Source organism: Hippoglossus hippoglossus, chromosome 3 (assembly GCF_009819705.1).
Source record: "Hippoglossus hippoglossus isolate fHipHip1 chromosome 3, fHipHip1.pri, whole genome shotgun sequence".
Lineage (NCBI taxonomy): Eukaryota > Metazoa > Chordata > Actinopteri > Pleuronectiformes > Pleuronectidae > Hippoglossus > Hippoglossus hippoglossus.
In genome coordinates, this window is record NC_047153.1 from 7,998,712 (window position 1) to 8,023,126 (window position 24,415).

General features: G+C 42.0%; 1 protein-coding gene and 4 long non-coding RNA genes across 7 annotated transcripts in view; 2 read left to right on the top strand and 3 right to left on the bottom strand.

The window, feature by feature from the left end:
- The first annotated feature begins 51 nt into the window (after positions 1 to 51).
- Positions 52 to 1,988, top strand: LOC117754438. Its single transcript, XR_004612424.1, has 2 exons — positions 52 to 334; positions 371 to 1,988. It is a non-coding gene; the product is annotated as an uncharacterized LOC117754438 (long non-coding RNA).
- Positions 1,989 to 4,302: 2,314 nt separating this feature from the next.
- Positions 4,303 to 24,415, bottom strand: part of homer2 (homer scaffold protein 2) — a 30,911-nt gene continuing 10,798 nt past the window's right edge. For both annotated transcript variants that reach the window (XM_034573197.1, XM_034573190.1), the window contains exons 3-9: positions 14,137 to 14,268; positions 13,795 to 13,887; positions 12,684 to 12,823; positions 10,713 to 10,869; positions 10,059 to 10,169; positions 7,718 to 7,798; positions 4,303 to 6,049 (exon numbers count right to left, since the gene is read on the bottom strand). In XM_034573197.1, the coding sequence (XP_034429088.1) occupies positions 5,861 to 6,049; positions 7,718 to 7,798; positions 10,059 to 10,169; positions 10,713 to 10,869; positions 12,684 to 12,823; positions 13,795 to 13,887; positions 14,137 to 14,268 (903 nt within the window). In that variant the 3' untranslated portion in view covers positions 4,303 to 5,860. The remainder of the gene's footprint in view (positions 6,050 to 7,717; positions 7,799 to 10,058; positions 10,170 to 10,712; positions 10,870 to 12,683; positions 12,824 to 13,794; positions 13,888 to 14,136; positions 14,269 to 24,415) is intronic.
- On the top strand, positions 19,029 to 20,476 carry LOC117754430. 2 transcript variants are annotated; one of them, XR_004612418.1, is made up of 4 exons: positions 19,029 to 19,146; positions 19,363 to 19,638; positions 20,023 to 20,292; positions 20,347 to 20,476. It is a non-coding gene; the product is annotated as an uncharacterized LOC117754430 (long non-coding RNA). The 2 variants fall into 2 exon arrangements; XR_004612417.1 differs by lacking the exon at positions 20,347 to 20,476 and having other exon boundaries at positions 20,023 to 20,319.
- Positions 19,033 to 19,958, bottom strand: LOC117754431. Its single transcript, XR_004612419.1, has 3 exons — positions 19,872 to 19,958; positions 19,344 to 19,541; positions 19,033 to 19,127 (listed from the first exon to the last, which is right to left on the bottom strand). It is a non-coding gene; the product is annotated as an uncharacterized LOC117754431 (long non-coding RNA).
- LOC117754434 lies at positions 20,097 to 20,859 on the bottom strand. The gene is made up of 3 exons (XR_004612422.1): positions 20,675 to 20,859; positions 20,494 to 20,624; positions 20,097 to 20,166 (listed from the first exon to the last, which is right to left on the bottom strand). It is a non-coding gene; the product is annotated as an uncharacterized LOC117754434 (long non-coding RNA).

Here is a 24,415-nt window from a genome sequence, read left to right on the forward strand (position 1 = left end):
GATCTGAGTAGTTGGTCCTTCATATGTGACCGAGGATGAATTTACATTCACACAGTGAAAAGAATGTGACCCCACGCTTCACCATCTCTGAATGTCTGAGTGAACACGTTCAGATCTGAACTTCAAGCTGACCACTAGTGATCAGATCACACAGGATGTTAATATCAGGTCTGAACTGATGAAGCTCTTCTCTCACATTGTTCTGATTCTGTTCATCCATCTTGTGTCGCGGCCAAATTTTCATCTTTATGAAAACCTCCTGAATTATATTATTATTATTTATGCTTCTGGATAAAGGGGGGCGTCGCTTCTTCTGCAACAATGAAGTGACTGCGTCATAATCTGTGGGAAGAACTTCTGTCTGCAGGAGTGTGTGTGTGTGTGTGTGTGTGTGTCTCGTCGTCCCTGTGGCGCGTCACACAAACTGGCGAACACATTTATTTAGTTATTAATCGATGATGTCAGATCATGAATCCGGATCGTTCCGGTCACTTTAACCCTGATGTCGGCCGCGTGCGTCACGTCACGTCTCGTGTTGTGTGTGAACTAAAAGTTGGACTTTTCTTTCAACTTTCTTTTTAATTCTTCTGGCCTGAACACAGTTGTCTGTTGACATTTTTATTTGCATTTGTCTTTTTAAAATCGCTCTGAGATGTTAAAATACATTTAAAACTGCTTAAACCGGAAGCCAATCAGAATTTAATCTCCCATAAAGCAGTTGGGTTTGCAGAAATCTGTGCGAATGAGGTGTTGCGCTTCAACGCTCATTAAGGAGAAAAACCAAGCAGCGGTGCGGTGTGTGTGAAATGATTGTGTGTCTCCCGGCGCAGTGTGTGAAGGCCTTTTGTGAGACTGTCGCACAGCAGGGGAGGTCTGTGCTGCAGGCAGAGATAAACACACGATCACCCTCGACTCCACTATCACAAAAACTCAGTCGTTTCTCCTCGCTGAGTCTAAACTCGTTATTTTGAATGTAATTAAATCCGAACAATTGTTTTGTTGATTTAAACTTTACCACAACAAGGGCTACGTCTGACTGGGTTTGTATTTTTTTCTTTGCATTTTATGACTAAACAATAGAAGAGTAATGTTGTGAAGTGCAGCAGTGATAATTATTTACAGCCCAAATGTCTAAAAGTCTGTTATTGTTTGTACTTGAGTCTGTTTGATGCACTTATCCCCGTTGTTCTTTTTGTGTAAGAAACGTATGAATGTTTTCAGTTTTATTTCATTGCAATTTGTACATGATCTGTTATTTCTTCCTCTCTGATGCCATAACAGATTGAGAAATGATGCGTAACCATATTTTTAGTAACAGATACGTCCTTGTGATGATGGAATTACTTTTAAAACAACATGCTGACGGGTTGTTGTTGACCGTAATGACTTTGAACCTGTAACTTACCCGACCAGGTTCTACTGTATCACCACAGACTGTAAATAAAGATGGACGACGTGACCGCTCCTCAAAGGTGAAGCCAAAAAGTCTCAATCGCCCCCTGGTGGCTGGCTGCAGTACACGTCAAATTATTTCTTTACGGTTTCTGTCATTTACTGTAGTTCTTATCACACTGTTCAAGTGTTTGTTTTTCTGTTAAGTTTGGTTTTAATTACAGGATGAAATGTTATGATTGACAGGTGTGATTGACGATCACATGTATCTGCAGGCTCCAAATGTGGAAGATGTCAGTGTTTGTATTTTAGTTTCATTTCCTGATAGTGAGAGGAAGTGGAGACACGTCGTCCATCTTTAAAAACCTCTTTCTGTATCATGCACAAGATACAACACTGAACAGTAACCAGCGTTAAATAGGTGGCAGAGGAAATGACAATAATTGCTGCACTTTGATTTGAAACTTGTGATTCTGCAAAGACATGAAACTTCCTCCGGCGTGTCGCAGACCGACTTCGGGTGAATGACGGCTGAGGCTGAAACCCACTTGTTCTGCTGTGTTTAAATAATAAAACAAGACACGAAAGATCACGAACTTGAATTTCCTTTTTCATTCATAAATGTGTTGTCTTTGCTGTTCCCTGATCTCCACTTGACGGCTGCACCCGACCCCCTCGTCTCTCAGCGGGTCACGTCATCCAGGGGGGGGGGATGTGCCTCGTCCACCTGTGAACTCCGGTGACTGTGTCCACATGCTATGACTCATATTGTGACATCCGTCCTTTGCAGCGTCGCTCTCACACATTTCTCCTGCAGTGACAGCTCAGACCTCAGCTCCACTGTGTGTAGTTAGAGAGCAGAGGAAGCTGCGGCCGCTCCTCGACGCCATCGTGTGTGCACGTCCCCCCTGCTTTTGTCCGGGGGTGTAATCAATGGGTAACATCCAGGTGATTCAGACGGAGGACGGTTCATGCACCTTAGGGAAGACACGCGGCGGCTCTTTAGACAAACCTGTCTGTCGAGCGTCAACGCGAAATTCCGCAGTCAGTTACTATGGTAACAGGGAACCTCGGTGGTAGTGGCCTGCAGTGCTCTCTCTCTCTCTCTCTCTCTCTCTCTCTCTCTCTCTCTCTCTCTCTCTCTCTCTCTCTCTCTCTCTCTCTCTCTCTCTCTCTCTCTCTCTCTCTGACACATGTACAGAGCAGCATAGTCTCTTAATGATGTTTCACAAACTCGCCCACTCATCACCAGTCACACAATGAGTGTGGCTGAAAGAAGTAGAGAGAGAGAAATGCTGCACTGCTGCCATTTGAGTGAGATTAATAATTGATTTAAGACAGATACAGATTATTACATTTATAATTTATGATTTAAAAAGTGACTCATTGACTTGTGTTTTCTGAACAAGAGTCAAACAAGACACAGAAACTGTTCACTATATAATAAAGTCAATCAATCAGGTGATCAATACATATCAGCCACTATGAACAGACGTCACTATCAGTGTTTAGTGGCCAATAAACACTGATTAGGAAACCTTTCACAGAATAAACAATAAGGAAAAGATGAGCATTTATATTTTATGATATAAAATGAAATAAAATGTTTATTTTCTTACTTTAGATTTTAGATTAGGACTTTTTTAGAAACAGAAAAGTGACTCAAATTATTGATGAATTTTATTTTATATCGACCAATGTATTAATCAACTAATCAAAGAAGCTGGAACCAGAGACTATTCTCAAAATGAATTACCTCTGATTTTGATAATGGATCTGTGATTTTTAAAAAGCTGGAACTTTGTGTCTCTCGCTTTGTTTGATTTTCACAGTAAATGTCTTTGGATTCTGCTGCATTTGGAAAAAAACATCACATTAACCCTGGAGACCTTTTTTTGCAATTACAGTTAATTTTCAATCAAACTCACTTAATTGGCCAATTAACCAATAATCAGTCTATAAAGCACATTGATTAATTTCCCTGCGCCACACAGATGGTCCCTGAAGGTGAAAATGAAATTCTCATTGATCTGAGAACATTGGGGTTGAAGAGTTTTTCCATCCTTCAAACAAGCTCATATCGTCTTATTTGTTTTAATCTTACTAAAACTGATACGTGTCAGCCACTGTGATTAAATCCCACCTCGTTTGCTCTGGTTCTGTGCGTCTCTGTGAGGATTACAGCTATATTTAGTGCTATGTAAATCAACATCAGAGGCAAAGACGTGCGGTGGTGGAGCTTCTGTACTTCAGGCTCGACGGGACGCAGCTCTGGTGCCGCAGGTTCATTCCACCTCACTTAGCTTCTCATCCAGGAAAAAACGCCTTAAGACTGTCACACTGTCAGGCAGCTTATTTGTCAGCTTTAACAGATTCGCAGTTTCCTACAATAATGATTTGCAGCTAAATGGGGATTAGAGGAAACCACCCATCTCCTCGCTGCGGAGCTTGTGCCAAAATGTGGCCCGAGACTCAAAAGAACCAGAACTACGGCCCTGTGGTTTTATTCCTTAACCAACCACTGCAGGTTCAGTATATTAATTATTGTTTCAGACACCGTGACTTTTGACCACTGAAATCTCATCAGTCTAATCCAAATTTGAAGAAATCCTATTAACACAGAGTTGAGATATCATGTTCAAGAGGCCGAAAAGATTTTGTGAGGCCACCGTGACCTTGACATTTGACCTCATCAGCTAATCTGAGAGTCTTGGAGATTTGTTTGACGTTTTTGAAATCTTAAGGTTACATGTTGAGATAAAATGTTTTTTACAAGACCCCACCGTGACCTTTTAAACACCAAAATCTAATCAGTTCATCTCTGAGTTCAAGTGAATGTTTGTACCAGTTCTTGAGATATTGACTGATAAACATAATTCCTAATAAAAAGAAATAACTCACACACACGGCAGCATTGTAATTAAACTAGATTTTAACAATTGTCAGTTCTATTGTACAATATTGAACAGGAGTCACAAAAGTGCACAAGAGGCATTGGTTCAAAAGGAAGGATCATACATTGTGTTGTCCAGGTTTTGGTGAGTTAGGAACAGTAAAGTCAAACAGAGAGAAATAAGCAACAAGTCCCTTTGTAAATATCTCAGAAACAAAACAAACATCATAGTATTACCCAGTATTAAATATATCACCACAACTTGTGCTTTTGATTTCAAATGCACCGTGTTTCAAGATGAACGTCCCAGAAGCAGCTGTGACACTTGACTCCTCCACTGTAAAACAGTTTGGTTTATTTCACATAATATTGTACATGTGTGGAGATGTCGGGTTTAGGTGACGCTGATTTACTTGGTATGTTCTAGAAACGCTAGTTGCAGAGAGGCACCAAAAATAAATAAATATGTAAAACAAAAATCTCGACGGGGGTTTAGTGAAAAGACCCACGCCGTCTAAGTGTTCACCCAGTCAACAACACCAAGTCCCCTCACCCAGATATAACCACCACCATAACAAAAACCAGTGTGTCGGAAGCACATCAACAACCTTGGAGACAACGATCTTTGTTCTACAAACGGACAACAACACAATTGCACACACAAAGTCCTTTAAACACTACACTACACTCATGGCAGGACGGGGCTCCTACGATTCGATCCTGAAACTAGACAGATTTCCGTCTTTTTACTGAAACATGATGGATTCCTGCTGCTCAGACCAGTTTTTTGTGCAAACACCTGTTTTGTCGTTTGATTTCATTAATGAACGGATTAACATCCATTAACGTCCTCGGCTCATCTGCCTGCGCTTTTCATCTCATTGTATTCGTGAGGTTTGGTTTTCTCGCGTAAATCATCAAGTTATTATTATGGTGATGGTCATCACTTTGGCCATTTCTCCTCGCCAGGTGGATCTACACTCACCTGGAGGCACTTTGTGTCACGGCCATTGTGTATTTATATATATATATATATATATATATATTTATATATGTGCATATCATCTCGTGAGTACAAATTGTCTTCCAACACACCTGAGATAGACGAGAGGCAACAGACAGTCTGTAGAAAGATTTCATGTCAAATTTTCTGAGGGGGGGGGGGGGGGGGGCACAGGGATTAATACCAATTATTACACCAGTGACGCTGAACACTGTCACGTTTTAGCCCTTTAAGTCCCCTCTGCTGCTCTAAGAGTCGAAGAACCCTCCACCAGCTTCTTAAAGCCCCCCCCCACCCCCCCACAGAAACATAAGTAAGTGTGACTCTTGATTGAGTTTCTGAACGCCAGCACACAAAATGGAGCCATTTGCTGGAGCAAGCCGGCCCTCCTCCTTCCACTCTGCCAGTCTCTCTCTCACATGGTAGTGTTTATTAGAAGCCAAAGCTGATGGCGTCTGAGTGGACGTCACCTTGGGGGGGGAGGAGGTGCCACATAGTTTCTGGCCTGAAGTCGTACTGTAGTGACTCATTCGTACCTGACCTCTGACCCTTTCAGCTCGGTGCCACTTTTCTCAATTATCAACGCCGAGCTTGGAGAGTCCCTGCCTGACCTCGTGCAGCTCGTCGATCTTTCCATCCAGAATGTCCATGAACTTCTTCAGCTCGCCCTTCATGTTGCCCTGCTTCTGTAGACTGTCGTCTATGTCCATCTGCAGACCCTCTATGCTCCCCTCCAGCTCCTTGTTCCTCGTCTCTGCATCCTGTGGACACACATTGGGGGAGAAAATTATTACAGTGCACAAAATAAATCAAATGGTGGATTCAGGAATATTAAAATCTAAATCTTGTAGAAGAACAGCTAAGATCTTCTGCCTTGATCTTAGCAGGGATGCCAAAAGAAAGAGTTTCTTTTACCAACAGCCTCTCACAAACAAAATGATTTATGCATTTCACTTCGTATAAGCATTTCAATTAAAATTGAAAATTATTAATTTGCACTGAGTTCTATCAAAGTGCAGCAAGAAAATAAAATTTCGAGCCTTTGCAGAGAGGAAAGATATTTGTTCATGTGCTGGGATGGGATGGGGGGGGGGGGGTAAAGAAACATATTCAGACTTGCAGGCGACACAAGTGACACGTTAATGCCACAGATACCATGGAAGGGAGGGGTTTAAAATAGGAGTGCTAAATAGGTGTTGTGCCTGCATGACTGTGTCGTCCAGCTGACGTCGGAAACCTGATCTCCACATGTGCCGTCGTCTTTAAATAGAGGCGAGCGGTGACCACCAACTGAGGTGGAGGTCATTTAAAAAAAAAAAAAGTTGTTTAAAAAATTTAACTGCAGGAAAAACTGTCATTTAAACTATTTTCTTAACTTCTAACCTTCACAACAACCTGTTAAACGGACGCTGGCTCAGTTTCGGTGTCGGGCCTCTTGCATTAGAAACTAAACAGAAATCTCATTCTCTGCGCTTCTCCTCAGCTCAGACAGTTGGTTGCATAAACTCCTGCTGCAGCCGGTTTCTGTTCACGCTGTCATTCATCCGACTGGCTGTTGCAGAAACAAACCAGGCAGTGGAGCTTTGTGAAGCACAAGAACTTCAGGCATGCCACTGTTGGTTTTATTACCCCCCCCCCCCCCACCCAGCCCAGCCCAGCCCAGCTTGAAAGGCAGCACATGCATGACAGCTTGGATGATACAATCCTGCTCTGAGTCAGTCAGAACGGGGCGAGATGAGCGTCACTGTCAATGCACTTCATGACACACTTGGCACTAATGGGGTGTACAGTCATTCGCCGGGATCGGCACTTGTGATTTTACTGGAAGTCTGATGTTACACAATGAGGAATCATCCTTGAAGAACAGGAGCTCTTTGTTACGAGGGAGATGGGAGGAGATGGGTGGGAATCCATAGTGTTCAAGGATTCTTGGCATCAATAGATTCTTACGCCCACGTTATTGTCACAGACATAACTCGTACACCTAAAGTAAAACTGTGACACTTGTTCACTGGAGCCGTCGGCAGAGCTCACAAACAAACTTCAGCTGTTTTTTTTCGTCGTCAGCAAAACAGATGAAATCTGCGTCGCGCGAAACCTAATAAGCCGCGACAAAGATGTAGTGTCTCTGCGTCACGGACGAGGAAATGAAAACCTTTTCAAAGAGGCAATAATCCACTCAGCATTGTACAGGGGTGGACCTTTATTAATAGATAGTCACCACAATGTGCGTTAGTGAGACACGTGATAGGAATGTTGTATCACCAGCCCCCGGGCACAACTATGAAAAGGAACTCTTGCTCTACCTTCATGTGACAGTGGTGTCATCACATCCTCCTGTGGGCTGTAGGCTCTGCTCTGTGCTTTAATACTCTGCTGTGGATCTCACCAGAGAGCAATGTGGGTTTTTCTGCGTGCTTTGAACATACCTGCAGTTTCTCAGTGATGCTCTCACACTCTGCCATGAGCTGAGGGATGATCTCTGCCTGCTTCCTCAGGTTCTCCAGCTCCTGGAGGAAAACGAGTTCAGAAAAACACAACATGACAAATCACATCAGATCGTTCTTTCTACGATGTTTTCTTAAGGAGTCAAACATAAATACAGATGAATTAAAATGGTTGCATATTAGTAATGATGCTTTTTTTTAAATTGAAAATTAAATGAGAACACTGACAAGAATTTTGTCTCATTAAAATAAAAAACTGATAAAATGATCAACTAAATCCTAAAAAAAAAAAAGAAGAAGAGGGAACTGACATCTGTGAGTGTGTGAAATTCAGTGCAGTTTGATTGAATATGAGGGGACTGAGGGGACTGTGTGTCCTGGACGTAGATATGCGCTCTAGTGATTGATTGTAGTTGTAGTTTTATTGCCCAGCCCTCGTAGCACCAATACAAAGTAAGTACGGGCAAATGAAAATGAAGGAAAACAGAAGACAAGAATAAAAAAGGGAATATAAAGCCTCAACTCTTTTTCTGTTGCCCAAACCAAAAGCAGCACATTCAGTTACATTACATCCGTTATCACTTGAAGCTCTTCACACACACGGTGTAATAATTAGCCGAGTCTTCGTGGTCACCTGCAGCAGCTTTGTTCTGGGAGTTCACGGCCGGCCGGCCGGGTCAAGTTTTTAATTTGGAGGAGTTGTGCGTGTGCGCTTGTAGCAGTGGGTGAGTCACTCGACAGACGGCCCACAGACAGCCTCTGTGGGCCGTCTGTCGTATCAGTACTCTGCTAACAATGAGACTTCCTGCTGCACCCCCCTCTGGTCAGCGCTCACAGCTTCGTGGCAGATACTCTGTGGAAACTCCGCAGCCCCAGAAGGACGCCATTCTTTGCTTTTAGTCTTTTTCAATTAGCTCCAGCTCTTTGAACCACTTCCCTCCTGGTGTTAGGTAATATGCAAACAACCGCTCTCCAAAGAAAGATTTATCTGTTCTATTAATAATCAAGCTGCCAACTGGTAAATACGACTCTCACACATTATTTACCTCAGGGATTCTGAATGGGTCATAATGATAAATATCTTTAAAACACTGTGACAAGCACTGATAGATTTAAATTAAGTGAAAATAAATGACAACATATTTGAGGATCGATTAATAACTCTGGTTTATTTATCATGTATAAAGTTGTTGCTTGTTCCTGCTCCTGCGGTGAATGGGTGAACTGTTCATGTGTGTTTCAGTGGGATTGTAAATCCAAACGAACAAAATGAATAAGAGCTTCAACGATTACTCGATCAAGACAAGCTGCCACACATCAGATGTCCCCTCAAGCTTTAGGAAACTGTCACAGACTCTCAAATGACTGTCTCAGCTGGAATAGCTCCAGAAAGGCTGGTTATATCAAGATGTTTCCTGAGAAACTGGGGAAAATCCCCAAAACTCCTATCTTGTAATGTGAACAATATAGAAAACATGTGACCAAAGTTGAACATATATGTAGTTTAACTATTAAACATTAACTGATACACGTTTCCTTTCTTTTTTTAAATGGTATTTGATATGTTTTGTTGCTTCACACATGACTGATTGTGTCTCTTTCATGGCAAAGGCAGCGGGACTCTCAGAGATTGGCCAACATCTGTCCTACTGATTAGGCTGCAGACAGAAACTGCTTTTAACCAGCAAGTAGCAAAGGTCAAAAGAGTGCGTGGCCATGCAGAGCTCATCCTCATTAGAAAGAACTGCACCACTGGACTCCGGTGAGCCGACAGTCGGCTGGTTTGGATTACAGATGGTTGATGCAGGGGACATAAGGCGATGCAGCTAATAGTATTTATGCCAAAAATATGCCGCTGATCTAACAAAAGTCAAAGTCAGTGCATGAATTTACTGTTTGACTATTTTTAGAGTGAAGTTCATTGCAACCAAAACGGGACAAATATCAAGTAAATCGCTGAAAAAATAAGAAGCACAGGGAAAAAAGTAAACAGCAGGTGAGTATAGAAGGTCTGAGTGTTGCTCAGAAGCCAAAAACAACAAGACCAATCCATACAAAAACCAAGCTCCCACAAAAAAACCTCTCACTTCCTACTGAGGTGTTATCACCTCCTGAGGGAGAGCAGCGCTACCTGAGAAGCAGAAGTGAAGAGAAATGTGGAGAAAGCGAATTTGAAACATCGGGGGGTGAAGGGGCGGAGAGCTGAACCTGACATGTCTTTGAGGAAGGAGACTGAGTGGATTCTTTAAGTTAATGTACCACTTCCATTATTTAAAACAAGCTACATACACACTGTTGTTTCAAGATAACTGGGATTGCTCACCTGCTCTTTGTCCTGTAGCTCCGCCTCCAGCTCCTGCACTCGTACACTCAGTTGGGCGTTTTTCTGCTTCTCCTGATTGGCTTCATTACACTGGGCTTCTAGTTCGGCAATCTGAACACATTTTTTTAAAATGTCAGTCATTCATGTGTATTTGCAAAGTCCTGGAAAATCTACAGCGAGAGCTCAATGCACTTCAATTTAAGAAAACATGTAAAATAGAGAAAACATCACAAAATGTAATACTCACAAAAATACTCAACTCAAACAAATACTCCTAACTCAAAACAAGTTACAAAATGGTGAGTATCTTTGCAGCACCAGTCCAGCTGCAGAAACAGCCCACATTGATTATGAAACTAAAATGATTCTATTTATAGTGAACGTGCAGCTGAGACTCTGGTGCAGGAACCACAAGCTTATAAGATGACCAGCACTCTTTGCACAAACTTGCATAAGACACATCACAATTTGATGAGCGATTTACTCGTCCCACTATACACGGGTTTTAAGTGATTAACCTTGTTAAATGTGTGTGGTGTAGGTTCGTCCCTTTTATAAAAGAGACAATGTTTCTACCCTGTCACCTTCTCCGCCTGCGGGATCGATGGGGTTGTGTACGTCATTTGATTTCCCTGAGGGAGTGCATGACTGTACCTTTTCCCTGAGCGTGTCACTCTCCTCCTTGCAGGTACTGAGTTGTTTTTTCCAACTCTCCACATTAGCCGAAGACTCCTGGAGTGCGTCCACCAGCCTGGCATTATTCTCTCTTAAAGTCTGCAGCTCTGTTTCCCACTTTTTGGCGTTGGTGTTGCTGTCAGAAACAGAGAGATCCAGATGGAGGGTTATTAATGGAAGCAAAATGTAGATAGGTTAGTGCTGAAGCGCCTGCAGCCTGTGCCCACTGACGTGACACATAATGCAATGAATTCCTCACAGTCATAACTATTTAATTAGATGTGATGTACATCACACAGTCAAGACGTATTTAGACTATTGAAGAGGAAATAAGTGAGAAAAGGCTCAACGGTCTAATGAGTCACTGCGCTGATACCTGACACAAAGTTTGTGGTCTTTTCATACCACAGAGTTTGTTTCTGTCTTATCAGTATAGCTGGAGAGGTTTTGATGTATATTTAGCATGCATCACTGGCCCCCCTTCCTTATGCATGGCTGAGTTGAAGTGCGCTACTCTCCATCAAATGTGGACAGACGTGCACAGCAGCATTCTGCAGTGCTCTGCTGTTTCACTGCTGGGACACAAGTCCTCGAAAGAAAATCTCAAAGCCTCGTGAAGGCAAGAAAACAGGTCCAGCGACAACAGAGCAGTGATGGAGCGAACTAGGTTTCACAAGCTCAACCTGTGAAGTTAGATACATGGATAAACATCAATTTCTATATGAAAAGATAAACATTAATATTACATCAAATAAAAAAATAAAGAGTCAAATAAATTCTATAATCAACAACTATTTGAATCAGACAATCGAGAAATAAGAGAAGAGAAACCAACAGACCTATTAATCTATTAATCATTTGCTATTGGGAACTTCAGTCTCCATAGGTTGAACTGTTTACATCCAATGGTCCCTGTAATATGTTCCAAGTTAGATTGTCCTGTCCAGGAATCTTCTTAAGAATGTAAGATAATCTTAATATATAAACCTTGAAGGAAATGAAATATACTAGTACAGTATTATATAAGATCAGTTCCTATAATCGTATAAACAGAAATGACTGGAAAATAACCAACACCACTCAAGCAGATGTTCATTAAATTAAAATGTTCTTGTCTGAATGAAGTTTTACATATTGCTGTGGAATTTCTGCTAATTGGTCTTTGGCCTTTCATCCCATCTGGATCAAATCTGACAGTTTCTGCTTTCCAGTTCTAATTTTGGCTAAATTTGCTCTCTGCAGTTTTCCTTTACTCAGAGGCCCCGGGGTAGTTTTAATCTGAAACTACATCTGGTGCTTCATGCAATTACCGATTTATGCACTCGACATCTGGATTATAAAGGCCACAAAGCTGAATAGTGGAGCAGAACCACTCTTTGGATTGGATCTGCTCCCCCACACCGGCTCCTGTGACCACCCCCGGGCCTCCAGAACCTTTACTAGCTCCCGGTCACTCATTGCATGCAATTCAAAATCCTCATCCCCAATAGACAATAAAGCGATAGGAGGCACATTCAGGATTAATACACTCGATTTTGTACTGTTTGGATGACTCAGTGAATTTAACAATATGCATGTAAATGTGAAATTACTGAACCACATGCTTCAATAAAACCTGTGTCAAGCAGATACTTTTAGATCCCTGACATTTCCTCAGTAATTGTGATTATGGCCCCAGGATAAAAACCCATTCATGTGGATTTTATTTGAATCCAACAGAGCTTTGTGACTGGGTAAGAGTCAAACAGTTACTTCTCATAATCACAGTGCAGAGTTGGTGGTTGGTACACGGTCTCCATTCTGCTTAACTTCAAATAACCACATTCTCAACACCTGAGTGTTTTCTCTTTCTGCTGCACAGACAAAGTTCCACTCGTTACCTGCAAACTAAAGTGTGTGCATGTTTTAATTTATTTGGCTGTTGTCGTTTTCCATGAAGTGCGGCCTTACCTCTGCTCTACTGCACTCTTCAGCTGATCGTTCTCGGTCTGCAGCACGGCGGCCTCTGGACCCACATGAAAGAATTTCTCATCATCTGTCCCATTGATGCTGGACGCCTGGTTGGAGGAGGGCGTGTCCGGTCCAGACTCCTGGTGAAGAACAGTGGGACGCTTGTTATGTTATGGGTTTTGATTGAAGCTCACCTGGAGCTTTCTGAAAGGTCTGAGGGGCTCTGGCTTCTGAGTGTGACAGGGGGGCGGTGCGTTCCTCTCAGTGAATCACTGTCAACAACCTAGACATGTCAGCTACGACAGCAAAGTGGTGATGAAAAACTGTTGCCAGTATTTATCATGTCATATGGCCCAACAGCTTTGTGTGTCTCAGAGCTGAGTCGGATTCCTGCCATCTGAAGTCAGCGCAGGCCGAGAGCAGAGCTGACGAGCAAATCCTGAGCCGGGACTTCTGGATCGACCTTGAATCAACATGGTTTACTTACTGACAGAGTTATACAGAGTAATAAATATGATCTTGATGTAGAACTGAGAAGCTCATATATATGTATATATATCATCAATTATCATGTATTTATGAGCCCTGCTTGCTTTCTTATCTTAATTGCTGTGGTGCCTGTCAGATACTAAGAATGACCTTGGACCTTTCATTACCGCTATGTTTTCACCCTTGTCCATTTGTGTCTTGTTTGATTTTAAAGCAAGATTACGCAAAAACTACTGGACGGATTTCCATGAAACTTGGTGAAAGCATGTGGTATGCAAGATTGTACGTGAAATAGTGATTTTTTTTTTTTACATTTTCACCAATTTCCCAGGAAATAATTCATGGTTTTTGATGGAATAAAAGATTTTTTATATAAATGTAGTACTTTATTTAAGGGAACTGTTGGCCCTTGGCGGAGGTATGTGCTCTTCTGAGGACCATTCTAGTTCATGATGGTTTCTAAACACTTTGAAATCTTTAGTGCTTGTAAAGGAAAGTTTGTTGAACTGCAGTGCGGCCATTTATGTCTCTGTAGATGACCACAGCCGCTGTAGATGAAGAGTTGTACAGGAAAAGAGTTGTACTCAATCAAAACTTCAGACAGCAGAGAGATGTGATTTACCTGCGAGTGATTACTCAGCGTGTCCACCTTCTCTTGAGATTTATCCCTCGCTAGCTTGGCCGCTTCTTTCACCTCCTGGAACTTCTCAGCGAACTGGAAATATCAGACAGAGCTGTGATCGTGAGTTACAGAACAAGTTGATGTGTCACAGAAATAATTGGCTCCGTATAGTGACAGTGAGGATTTGAGAAAAAATTTCTGATGGCATCTATTCTCTCCATCTGATGTTCAGTTAATAACCAACTGCGCACTGTCACGCTTGAGTTTTAGGAGCAACACATAAATCAGCTCGTCTCTGAGCGATGTGACTTAATGTGCTGCAGCAGGAGCGTCTCCTCTCACCTTGCTCAGCTGCTGCTCTGAAGCGAAGCCCAGTCCAAACACCGTGTTGGCCCTGCTGTCGGCCCATTGGCCAAACTTCTGCGATGTCTTGGTGAACGTCATGTTGGGTGTGATGGTGCTGTTGATGATCACCTGTTAAAAGACAACAAATTCGTTATGATCATTAATTTCAAGTCATGCTGGTAATCAACACACTTGTGTAGGCTCGTGCCAGGATTTTTAGGACGTGGCACGAGCCAAGAAAGAACCCATTACATATTTAATTCTTTAACACTGTGAGAGATTGTGAGGCGTTTTTTAACATGTTCACCAATTTCCATGCTGGGATTTGTGGATCTTGATCACATATGCAAAAACAGGCAAAACTCACTCAGCAGTGCTAATAAAGTTTACTATTAAGAGTTACTATGTTCAAGCCGTTCATGTGAGAGGTGGAAGGAGGACATGGAGTATGGAAAACATTTGAATATCCTGCACTTAGTGTTTTGATGTACGATTGCAAAAGGAAGATTTGATGAGGGAAAAAAAAGAAGAAATAAATAAAACACTGACACACAGGCTGTGCGGTGGCGACTGCTGACCGACTAACCTCTTAGTAGTCAAGTTACAGTCTCCCTGTCTGCTACAGTACACATTCACCTGTTGCAGCTATGCAGTAAATCAGCTGTCAGAAAACATTTGCTGCAGTCTAAAATTGTAACTAGAGCATGAGACAGTGACGGCAGAAAGCAACCGATTTTTAAAACACCATCTCAGCCTCACTCTCACCAGACGCTGCTGATTTGTTTGTGGCTGATTCGGGTTTGTTTGCTGCAAATACAGACGCGTCTAATCCCATAAGAAAAGCTGGATGTGCATATAAACCAAACTCATTTCACTTCCAACGTATGAGATCTCAAAACAGCACATGCAAATTACCAACAATCGAGAAACAGCAGAGGACAGTTTAATAACAGTGCAGCTCTTGTTTCATAGCAACATGGCTCTGCACACAGGACTCGCGAATCCAACTTGATGACAGACTCGTGTCCTTTTCTACGCCCCCATGTCTCCTTCTCCATCTTTTCATTGGCAGAGGTATTAAAACACTTTACACTGCATCCTGACTGTACACACAGACTGGGCTAGAGGAACGAGCAGATTAGCACACTATCAAGACACGCATACTCATTTGAGTGTCATTCAGAAGAATGCTAATGGCCCCTTAAGAGAGAGATCATTGCACATTCAAAAACAAGACCTTCATCGCCATAAAGACTAAAGATTCAACCCCCGATTCAGGCTGGATGTTAAGGGTTCATAAAAAGAGTGGCAGTTCACAGACGTGTCAGATATCATATTTTTTTAAATCCTCATCCCTCCGGAGGCTTCTTCAAAACATAGGTGACCTAATTTCCCCTGAAGGAAAACCCGAACAACAACACTCACACGTCGAGCAGCCGAGTGAATATTTAACAGCGCTCATCACACCAGCTCAAAGTTAAAATAAGATCAAACTTTAATGAGCATTGTGGTGAAATTGGGCCAGTGCAGCAAAGTCATAATAATAAATACCGATAATGTTTTGAGAAGTTAACAGGAGTTCAGATTAATGTGCAGCTCAAACGTCTCATATTGCAGCTTTTTAAATGGGTTTGTGATTCTGCTTTCCTTGTTTTTTCAGACTAACTGAAAATCTTGGTTTTTGGACAATAAACTGAAAATCTTGGTTTTTGGACAAGCCCTTTTGTTGATTCAAAAAGTATTCATGAAAATCAATACATTTGATATGATAGATTATTGGAGCCATTATGAAGTAAAAACTAAAAAAAAAATTGAGATTTCAAGAATATATTTATATTGTTAGGAAAAAGAAAAGTTGTAATTTAAGGTGAATTAAAATAGTTCCACTCCTTCTGGATCCAAAATCTTAATGATCAATCTCATCGTTTTTTGAGAAACTATTAGACATTTTAATATCACGCTGATTTTACCAACAATAACCTTCAGTCGACCACAAACAAACATTTCCTCCTCCACTAAAGAGGCAACTTCCTCCAAGTCAGAGTGGGTCTAAGTTAACAAGATGTTCTATATTCTTCATTTTAACACTGGCGACAGGCTGCTCAATAAATTACCTAAAATTATCACTCTCGTAATATTATGACTTTATTCTCAAAACTTCTCAAATCAAAATATAATTTTCCCCTTTTAAAAAAGGGACCCCAATATTGTGACACTGAATTTAACTATACATCACCAAACATATCTGATCTGGAGTTAAACACAAAGACGAGAGTTAAAACCCGACTAAGGTATAAAGGTATATAAAAGTAATGATATTAGCAGGTCGTCCTCGTCTTTGAGGACCACGTGACTGTGTGCTGGCATGAACGACTGTATGACTCAGAGAGAGAGTGGGAGGGTGAGACAGGGGGAGGGTGAGTGACGCTGGCAGCTGTGGGGGTGAGGAGCTGGGGCTGTGGATCAAGTGGCACAGGAGGAGCAGAGTGGAGCTCGGCTGGCCAACAGCCCGAGGGTCAGTTGGAAAACTTCTTCCTCGGCTGATTATGTGTCTGCAGAGTGCGCACAATCTGCAGAGTCAGTCAAGTACACTCAGAGGTGCAGAACACGAGAGGAGTGAATGGGAGGGAAAGAGCTGTGATCACTTGTCCAAGAAACAAATACACAGAGGGAAAAAAGGAAACCTGCTACACTGAGTAGAAGCTTTTTTTTTTTTTTTTATGATAAAACTTTAAATGTCTAATGTTTTGAAAAGCAAAAGAGCCCTGGCTAAATTGTGACACCATTTCACATAATCATACACGTTTGTCAAGAACTTGAAGAACACCTAAAAGTTGTGTTCATTCTAAAAAGAAAAGTAAATTCATCTATAATACTGAACTTGTGTATAACTTTTAAGCATGTCACCATATTAATAGGATCAAAAATCACAGACTTCAGCGTTTTCCACTTTCTCAAAGACATAAACTGTCAATACAATTGCATAAACACAAAATGCTCTCCCATGTTTGCATCACCGTTTTCAGACATGAACTCCAGAAAAGAAAGATAAACGACAGAAAATGAAAATTGGTTCTGCCCTTTAAATATGAAAAACGTAGCAGCACCCTTATCACCAAAAGCTCACGAATATCGTAGTTGATAACTTCGTCAGCATCCCGACACCCATCTCTAAAATGTTTTTTTCAGTTTTATGTCCGTCCCATGTTACAGACATCAACTCGTCCCCACGCTCACTGTGAATTTTCTGGATATTTTTCTGCTCCAATCCACACCTGGACTCACTTGGACATTTTCCAGAGATTTGACCAGTGGGGTGCCAGGAAGAGTTCCCAAAAATATCCAGAGAAACTTACTGGGAAATTTTTGCATTCTCAAATACAGCCCTCGAGATTCCAGGTATACGAGTTAAGTGCATGTCTGAAAGCAGCTTATGTAATATATAATATCGTGATTCCTTAATCATCATCAGTGGCATTCATTTTTACTTTATAGGTTAAAAAAAAACATATTTGCCAGGAAATGATTTCCGAGCACAGCTTCTTGTTCTTTAATGTCAAATGATGCATAATGTCTTTACAGCTTAAAGGTTTTCTGCCTTCAGATGGTACATCTCATGGAGCTAGTCGTAGTAGTGAATGCAGTACAATTTAGTTTTGGACAAAACATCTGAGGAGTGGCTGGTGTTTGCCTGCACCGGTCACATAGAGGATCAACAACCTCTGGAACGTGCAACACTGATTCTGAATTTCTGGTTGAATTACGTTTCAAAAATGGTGGCATTGACACATTGTGATTTAGAAAGACGTGCATGTCTTCTCCTTGGATATCTATGCTAACTTTTTCTGGACAGATAAGCAGAGACCTTTACACATGTCTTTGCAGGCGTGTAATTCCATCTGAAGACTGAATAGATGGTGTATTTAAAATGTGCATTGGAGTGAACAGGAAATTCAACAATGCTTCTGCCTTCCAGCCTCAAGTCTTGACTGTGGGCTAATGAATAGCAGCCTTTCCATTGGAAGAAGCTAATGAATAGAGATCATGCCTCAGATGACATTAGTTTATTTTATTATTTGATGTTCCAGGTTGTTGTTTTTTTCTAACAAAATAGTAGCATGTGATGCTTTCTACTCGGCTGAATTTCCTTATGTTGGGAGTTTCACAGTAGCTCATAGCAGCTTTGGTGTGATTGCACCATAATCCTGATAAATACTTGTTTTGGGACTCGTATCAACCCAGTGCATTCGCTCATCATGACAGCTGAGTATACAATAAAGGGCACAGTTGAGCTTTATTGTAGTAATTCACCCAAACTCTAACTCAAAATAGAGAACAAACACTACGAACACTGCAGCATGTGCATGTCCCCAGTAGAAGTTAGTGTTCGTCTGTACTCGGGCCGGGGCGACGCTTATGTTAAAGTGTGTTTCTCTGTGGTCTCAGTAATTCAGTTATTTTGGGTTTCATAAACATTAGGGAAAAAAAAAAAGTTATTGGCTTTAACTTATAATCGTCGATATCTTTTTTCCTTTCTTAGGTCCTTCATTCCAGTCCTCCCATTATTAAATAAAGATTTAATTGTGAACTGAATGTTCCCCAAAGCCCCCAAAATTTGATTGTGACCATCTTCTGCTCCTGAGATTTAATTGCATTCACCTCTGGGTCATCATCCTCCTTCACAGTTTCCATCTCCGACGGTGGCTCACTGTCTTTCTGCGTGAGCTCAGGCTCTCTTCCACCTGACTCATCTCCAGTTGGTGACCTGCCTTCAGTGCATCACACTGGGCCTCACAGCTCTTCAGCTCCTTCTCCTTCCCAGTGAGGGCACTCAGGCAGTCGATGAAGGCGTTGGGTCGAGCTCGCCTTTTCTCTGTCTCCCTCTGTATGAGTTTGTCCTCCTGTTGGACCTCATATTCAGACTTGGCATTTTCAGTAGTGAGCCTGTTCACCGTCTCCTTCAGAGCAGCGTTTTCCTCCTGGAGAACCTCCAGCTTCTTTCTGCAGGTCTCTTTCACATGACTCAGCTCCTCGTGGAGAACCTCCAGCTTCTTTCTGCAGGTCTCTTTCACATGACTCAGCTCCTCGCGGAGAACCTCCAGCTTCTTTCTGCAGGTCTCTTTCACATGACTCAGCTCCTCGCGGAGAACCTCCAGCTTCTTTCTGCAGGTCTCTTTCACATGACTCAGCTCCTCGTGGAGAACCTCCAGCTTCTTTCTGCAGGTATCTTCCACCTGACTCAGCTCCAGGTGGTGACCTGCCTTCAGTGCATCACACTGGGCCTCACAGCTCTTCAGCTCATTTTCCTTCACAGTGAGGGCGCTCAGGCAGTCGTTGTAGGCGTTGGTTCGAGCTCGCCTTTTCTCTGTCTCCCTCTGTATGAGTTTGTCCTTCTGTTGGACCTCATCTTCAGACTTGGCTTTTACAGTAGTAAGCCTGTTTACCGTCTCCTTTAGAGCAGCGTTTTCCTCGTGGAGAACCTCCAGCTTCTTTCTGCAGGTCTCTTTCACATGACTCAGCTCCTCGTGGAGAACCTCCAGCTTCTTTCTGCAGGTCTCTTTCACATGACTCAGCTCCAGTTGGTGAAATGCCTGCACTGCACCACACTGGGCCTTACAGATGTTCAGCTCATTCTCCATCACAGTAAGGGCATGCAGGCAGTCGAAGTAAGCCTTGGATTTATCTAGCTTTTTCTTCCACACCCTCTGTATGAGTTTGTCCTTCTGTTGGACCTCATCTTCAAGCTTGGTTTTTTCACTGGTCAGCCCATTCGCCATCTCCTTCAAAGCAGCGTTTTCCTCCTGGAGAACCTCCAGCTTCTTTCTGCAGGTCTCTTTCACATGACTCAGCTCCTCCTGGAGAACCTCCAGCTTCTTTCTGCAGGTATCTTCCACCTGACTCATCTCCAGTTGGTGACATGCCTGCAGTGCATCACACTGGGCCTCACAGCTCTTCAGCTCCTTCACAGTGAGGGCGCTCAGGCAGTCATTGTAGGCGTTGGTTCGAGCTTGCCTTTTCTCTGTCTCCCTCTGTATGAGTTTATCCTTCTGTTGGACCTCATCTTCAGACTTGGCTTTTACAGTAGTAAGCCTGTTCACCGTCTCCTTTAGAGCAGCGTTTTCCTCGTGGAGAACCTCCAGCTTCTTTCTGCAGGTCTCTTTCACATGACTCAGCTCCTCGTGGAGAACCTCCAGCTTCTTTCTGCAGGTCTCTTTCACATGACTCAGCTCCAGTTGGTGAAATGCCTGCACTGCACCACACTGGGCCTTACAGATGTTCAGCTCATTCTCCATCACAGTGAGGGCATGCAGGCAGTCGAAGTAAGCCTTGGATTTATCTAGCTTTTTCTTCCACACCCTCTGTATGAGTTTGTCCTTCTGTTGGACCTCATCTTCAAGCTTGGTTTTTTCACTGGTCAGCCCATTCGCCATCTCCTTCAAAGCAGCGTTTTCCTCCTGGAGAACCTCCAGCTTCTTTCTGCAGATCTCTTCCACCTGACTCATCTCCAGATGGGGATCTGCCTTCAGTGCATCACAGCTCTTCAGCTCCTTCTCCTTCACAGTAAGGGCGCTCAGGCAGTCGAGGTAAGCGTTGGTTCGATCTTGGCTTTTCACTGTCTCCCTCTGTATGCGCCCTTCCTTATTCCTGAGCTCTTCTTTAAGAGTCTTGATCTCGGCTTCAGCGCTCAGGAGTTCGTTCTTGAGGCTTTTGACAATGTTCTTCTGCGTTGAGATTGTGTCTCAGATTGTGGTACAGTTTGTCATCAGATAACGCTGCTGCTCGATTCATGATCCTGGAAGCAACTGAATCTCCTGCAGATTGTTACAATTTAACTAGATCATAGGAGGAGAACACAGCAGAACCTTCTAGAACTCAAAGTGCCACATCAAAGGAATCGATGTGGCACTTTAAACTGTCACATGTTTAATGTACAAACACTTAAAACAAACAAACAGACACTAAAGAAATATGTCTTTTCTTTATTGGTAATAAGACAAAGTGGAGATGACTGTCTCTTTGTGAATTTGTAAATAATGTGCATACATACAATACATAAGATAATATCTTGTTGAGTTGTTAATATTTGTTGAGATTGTTCATGTGTGAAAATGTAGAAAAAAAAAGAACGGGAAACTCAAACTACATCTTTATATTTTCTAAAATTAAGCACTTTATTTTAAGAGGTCTTTAAAAAGCTCTTTATTTTGTTTTTAAATGCAAGCCCTTGGTTTACTTGAAATGAGAAAAGAACATTTATTTTATTATTATTATTAGAGAACCCTCCAGTTCCATGTGAAATTTAATAATAAACATTGTTGAAATACTATTGAATTGTACTTTATTTGACAGTTTTTGACTTCATACAGACATTGGGCCTCATTCACTAATATGTGCGCAGAAATGTTCTTACTCCACAAGAAATAAGTGCTTGCGCAAAATCACCGCCGGATTCATGACAAGTGCGCACCAGCCGATCTTGTTCTCGCCACCATGCGTATGATTGTGAATCAGAATCATTCTAAATCGACAGGGGCGTGTCCGCTCTCTGTAATTAGCATACTGCCACGCCTCTATTTATCCATATAAGGACATCTGTTTGTCATGAAGAGAGCGTCGTGCTGAACAGTTGAAGTTGAAGCGAGAAGAGGGAATAAGAATTTCACAGCAGAAATTGAAACATTTGTGTCGGAGATGGTAGACACAAAAGGAACCCTTCTCTGTAGCAACGCACGTTAGACATTATGATGTTTTGGACCTTGCTTGAGGAAATTCTCTCTAACTGGACCTCTGACTTTTAATTGAATACCACTGATCTAAAGTGTGGGAGGTTTTAGTCAGAGACCGGTTTTCATTTATTTTGCTGTTGGACAGCTTAATGTAGATTGATATATTTGGAGAGATTTGTAAAAGGCTGATTAGCAGATCAGACTGGGCTATTTTTTGTTGTGGAATAATACCTTGCAGCGCATACTTAGTTTTTTTGTCAGATTTGTTTGTATGTAAGAGAAGATGATAAAATAAATATAAATGGCACAAGTTTTTAAACAAGTTAAAAAGTGAATAAAACCGAGCAGCCAAAAACACATCATCAATCTCACTTATATGAATTTAAATTCTTATTCCTGGCACAAACATGTCTTTTAGCTCTGCACGCCACGAATGTGAGGCAAAGAAAAACAGAGTAAATACTCAAAACGGGAAGAGATAAAATGTTTTTGCATGCGAGCTGGAAAAGTTATGACATTTGGAATAATTCAGAAAGTGCAGCAAGAAATCCCTTCACTGTGCTGTCATGGTGCTTGATATGCTGCTGTATGAGAAGCACGATTCAGGACGAGCGAGAGTCAGAAGTGCTGATCTGCTCCTCTACTCGCTGTATCACCATCAGCGAGTCGCCCGGCCATCACGGGTGGACGAATATAAGCTGACAGTCTGTCACAGTCAGTGTGCACAGCAGCACAGACTATTCTTCTCGACAGACCTGTCCCCCTCACAGCTAGCGTACAAAGCAGAAGACTATATTTAACATTTATTTTTCATGACTCAACAATTCCCCCTCTTTGCTCATATTGATAACAGGGATACAATTGAAATGAGCAGGGGGTCATCCCTTTTTAAACTAATAAAATGTCATGTTTTATCCTCATATACAGCTGTTGCCTGCAGACACATGCTGCTCTGTTACTCAAGGTTACAGGAGAGTGGAGAGACAGGAGGACAGGGAGGGTGACAGCGAGTGGGAGAGCAGACAGAGGAAACCTGGCCTTGAGGATGAGGAGCACTTAAAAAAACTCATGATTTGAAATAAAAAGGAGATTTCCAATATTATTCCAAAAGCTAAAAACATGCAAGTTTCATCTTCAGCGCTCTAGTCATTGTCAGTGTTGTAGCTCGACAAGTGCTGCTTGATGACATAACAGATTAGAGTCTCTGGTTTGTAGCTGTGGGAAGGAGAGCGGTTTTGAAGCCAACAGAGTGTGACTCAGCAATGCTCTGAAACCAGGACCAATAGGTTTTGATTGTCTTAATAGATGGATTTCACTTTATACTTGAGTCAGACGCACAAAAGGAGCACAAAAGTTAATGAGCTAGCAGATTTTAAACACACGTTTGTCTTTCTACAGTTGTCCTTAGACACTAACCATAACCTCCACTACCATGAATAGGGGGATTCTAGTATTTTCCAACCCATGCTGAAGTGTCCTTGGGCAAGATGTTGAACCACCCCAAAAATGGCCCCTAATGAATGCTAATTGTAAGTCACTTTGGATAAGAGCGTCAGCTAAATGACATGTAATGTAATAAGTGGATCTTCTCTCGCAGTGCAAATACTCTACACACAGATATATCCATGTTGAGTTCCTGTGAGAGCCACCATTCTGATGGCTTGGTAATCCTACACTGAACTCCGCGGGTGCTTTACCCAAACAGAGATACGGACAGCTTCACCAAATCTGTGAACATACACAGCTCTAAACCACTGGCAACCTGCTAAGTGTGAAGTGGCTCTGCAGGTAATCTGAGCGATTTAGGACCATGCGACAGGTGATTGCCTGTCAGCAGAGGGATACCGCTGTCATATCTCTCCTACACTTTTCACACAGAGAAGATCCTGATCGCCATGGAAACACAAGGTACTCTTTCAGTTAGCGGAGGATGAAGGTGTGAATATGGGATATCTGCATACTCCTATGGTGTCCGTTATCACAGGCATGATTTGATCTGAACATCGGGCTCTTGTTATGACAAACATGTTGGAAAATCAATTCTTTTTTTTTTAAATTGAAAATTGTTCACATTCACTGCATGTTCTGCAAACAAGCTATTCCTTATTCAAACTAGGGAAAGCTGATCAGTGTGACCACTACTTAAAGAATATAGACCTTCGAGTGAGATAACTGTGGGCTGTTGATGACAGTATATTACAGATAATTGATTTTAACTCCAACTCAACAGGCATGAAGCTGTTGCCTGCTCTGTGGAGGGGATGGCTCTGATATCAACCTACAGGAGAACTGTTCCTGTTGTGTGCTGAACTATTAACATATTTATACGCCTTGCAAAAAACAATGTATGTCTAATGATAGGGGCCAACAGACCCATTTTATAGACATTCCATCCAAAGTAGAGATGCAGAACAAGTTGTGTTTTAAAACAAAAAACAATGGTTTGTGGAAATGAAAGAAAGAACTTAAAGAACCCAAGAAGTTCTAGATGACCTTAATTTCATAAGCAGGACAGTGCAGGAAATATTAAATTGCCTCGGGTTGATGCT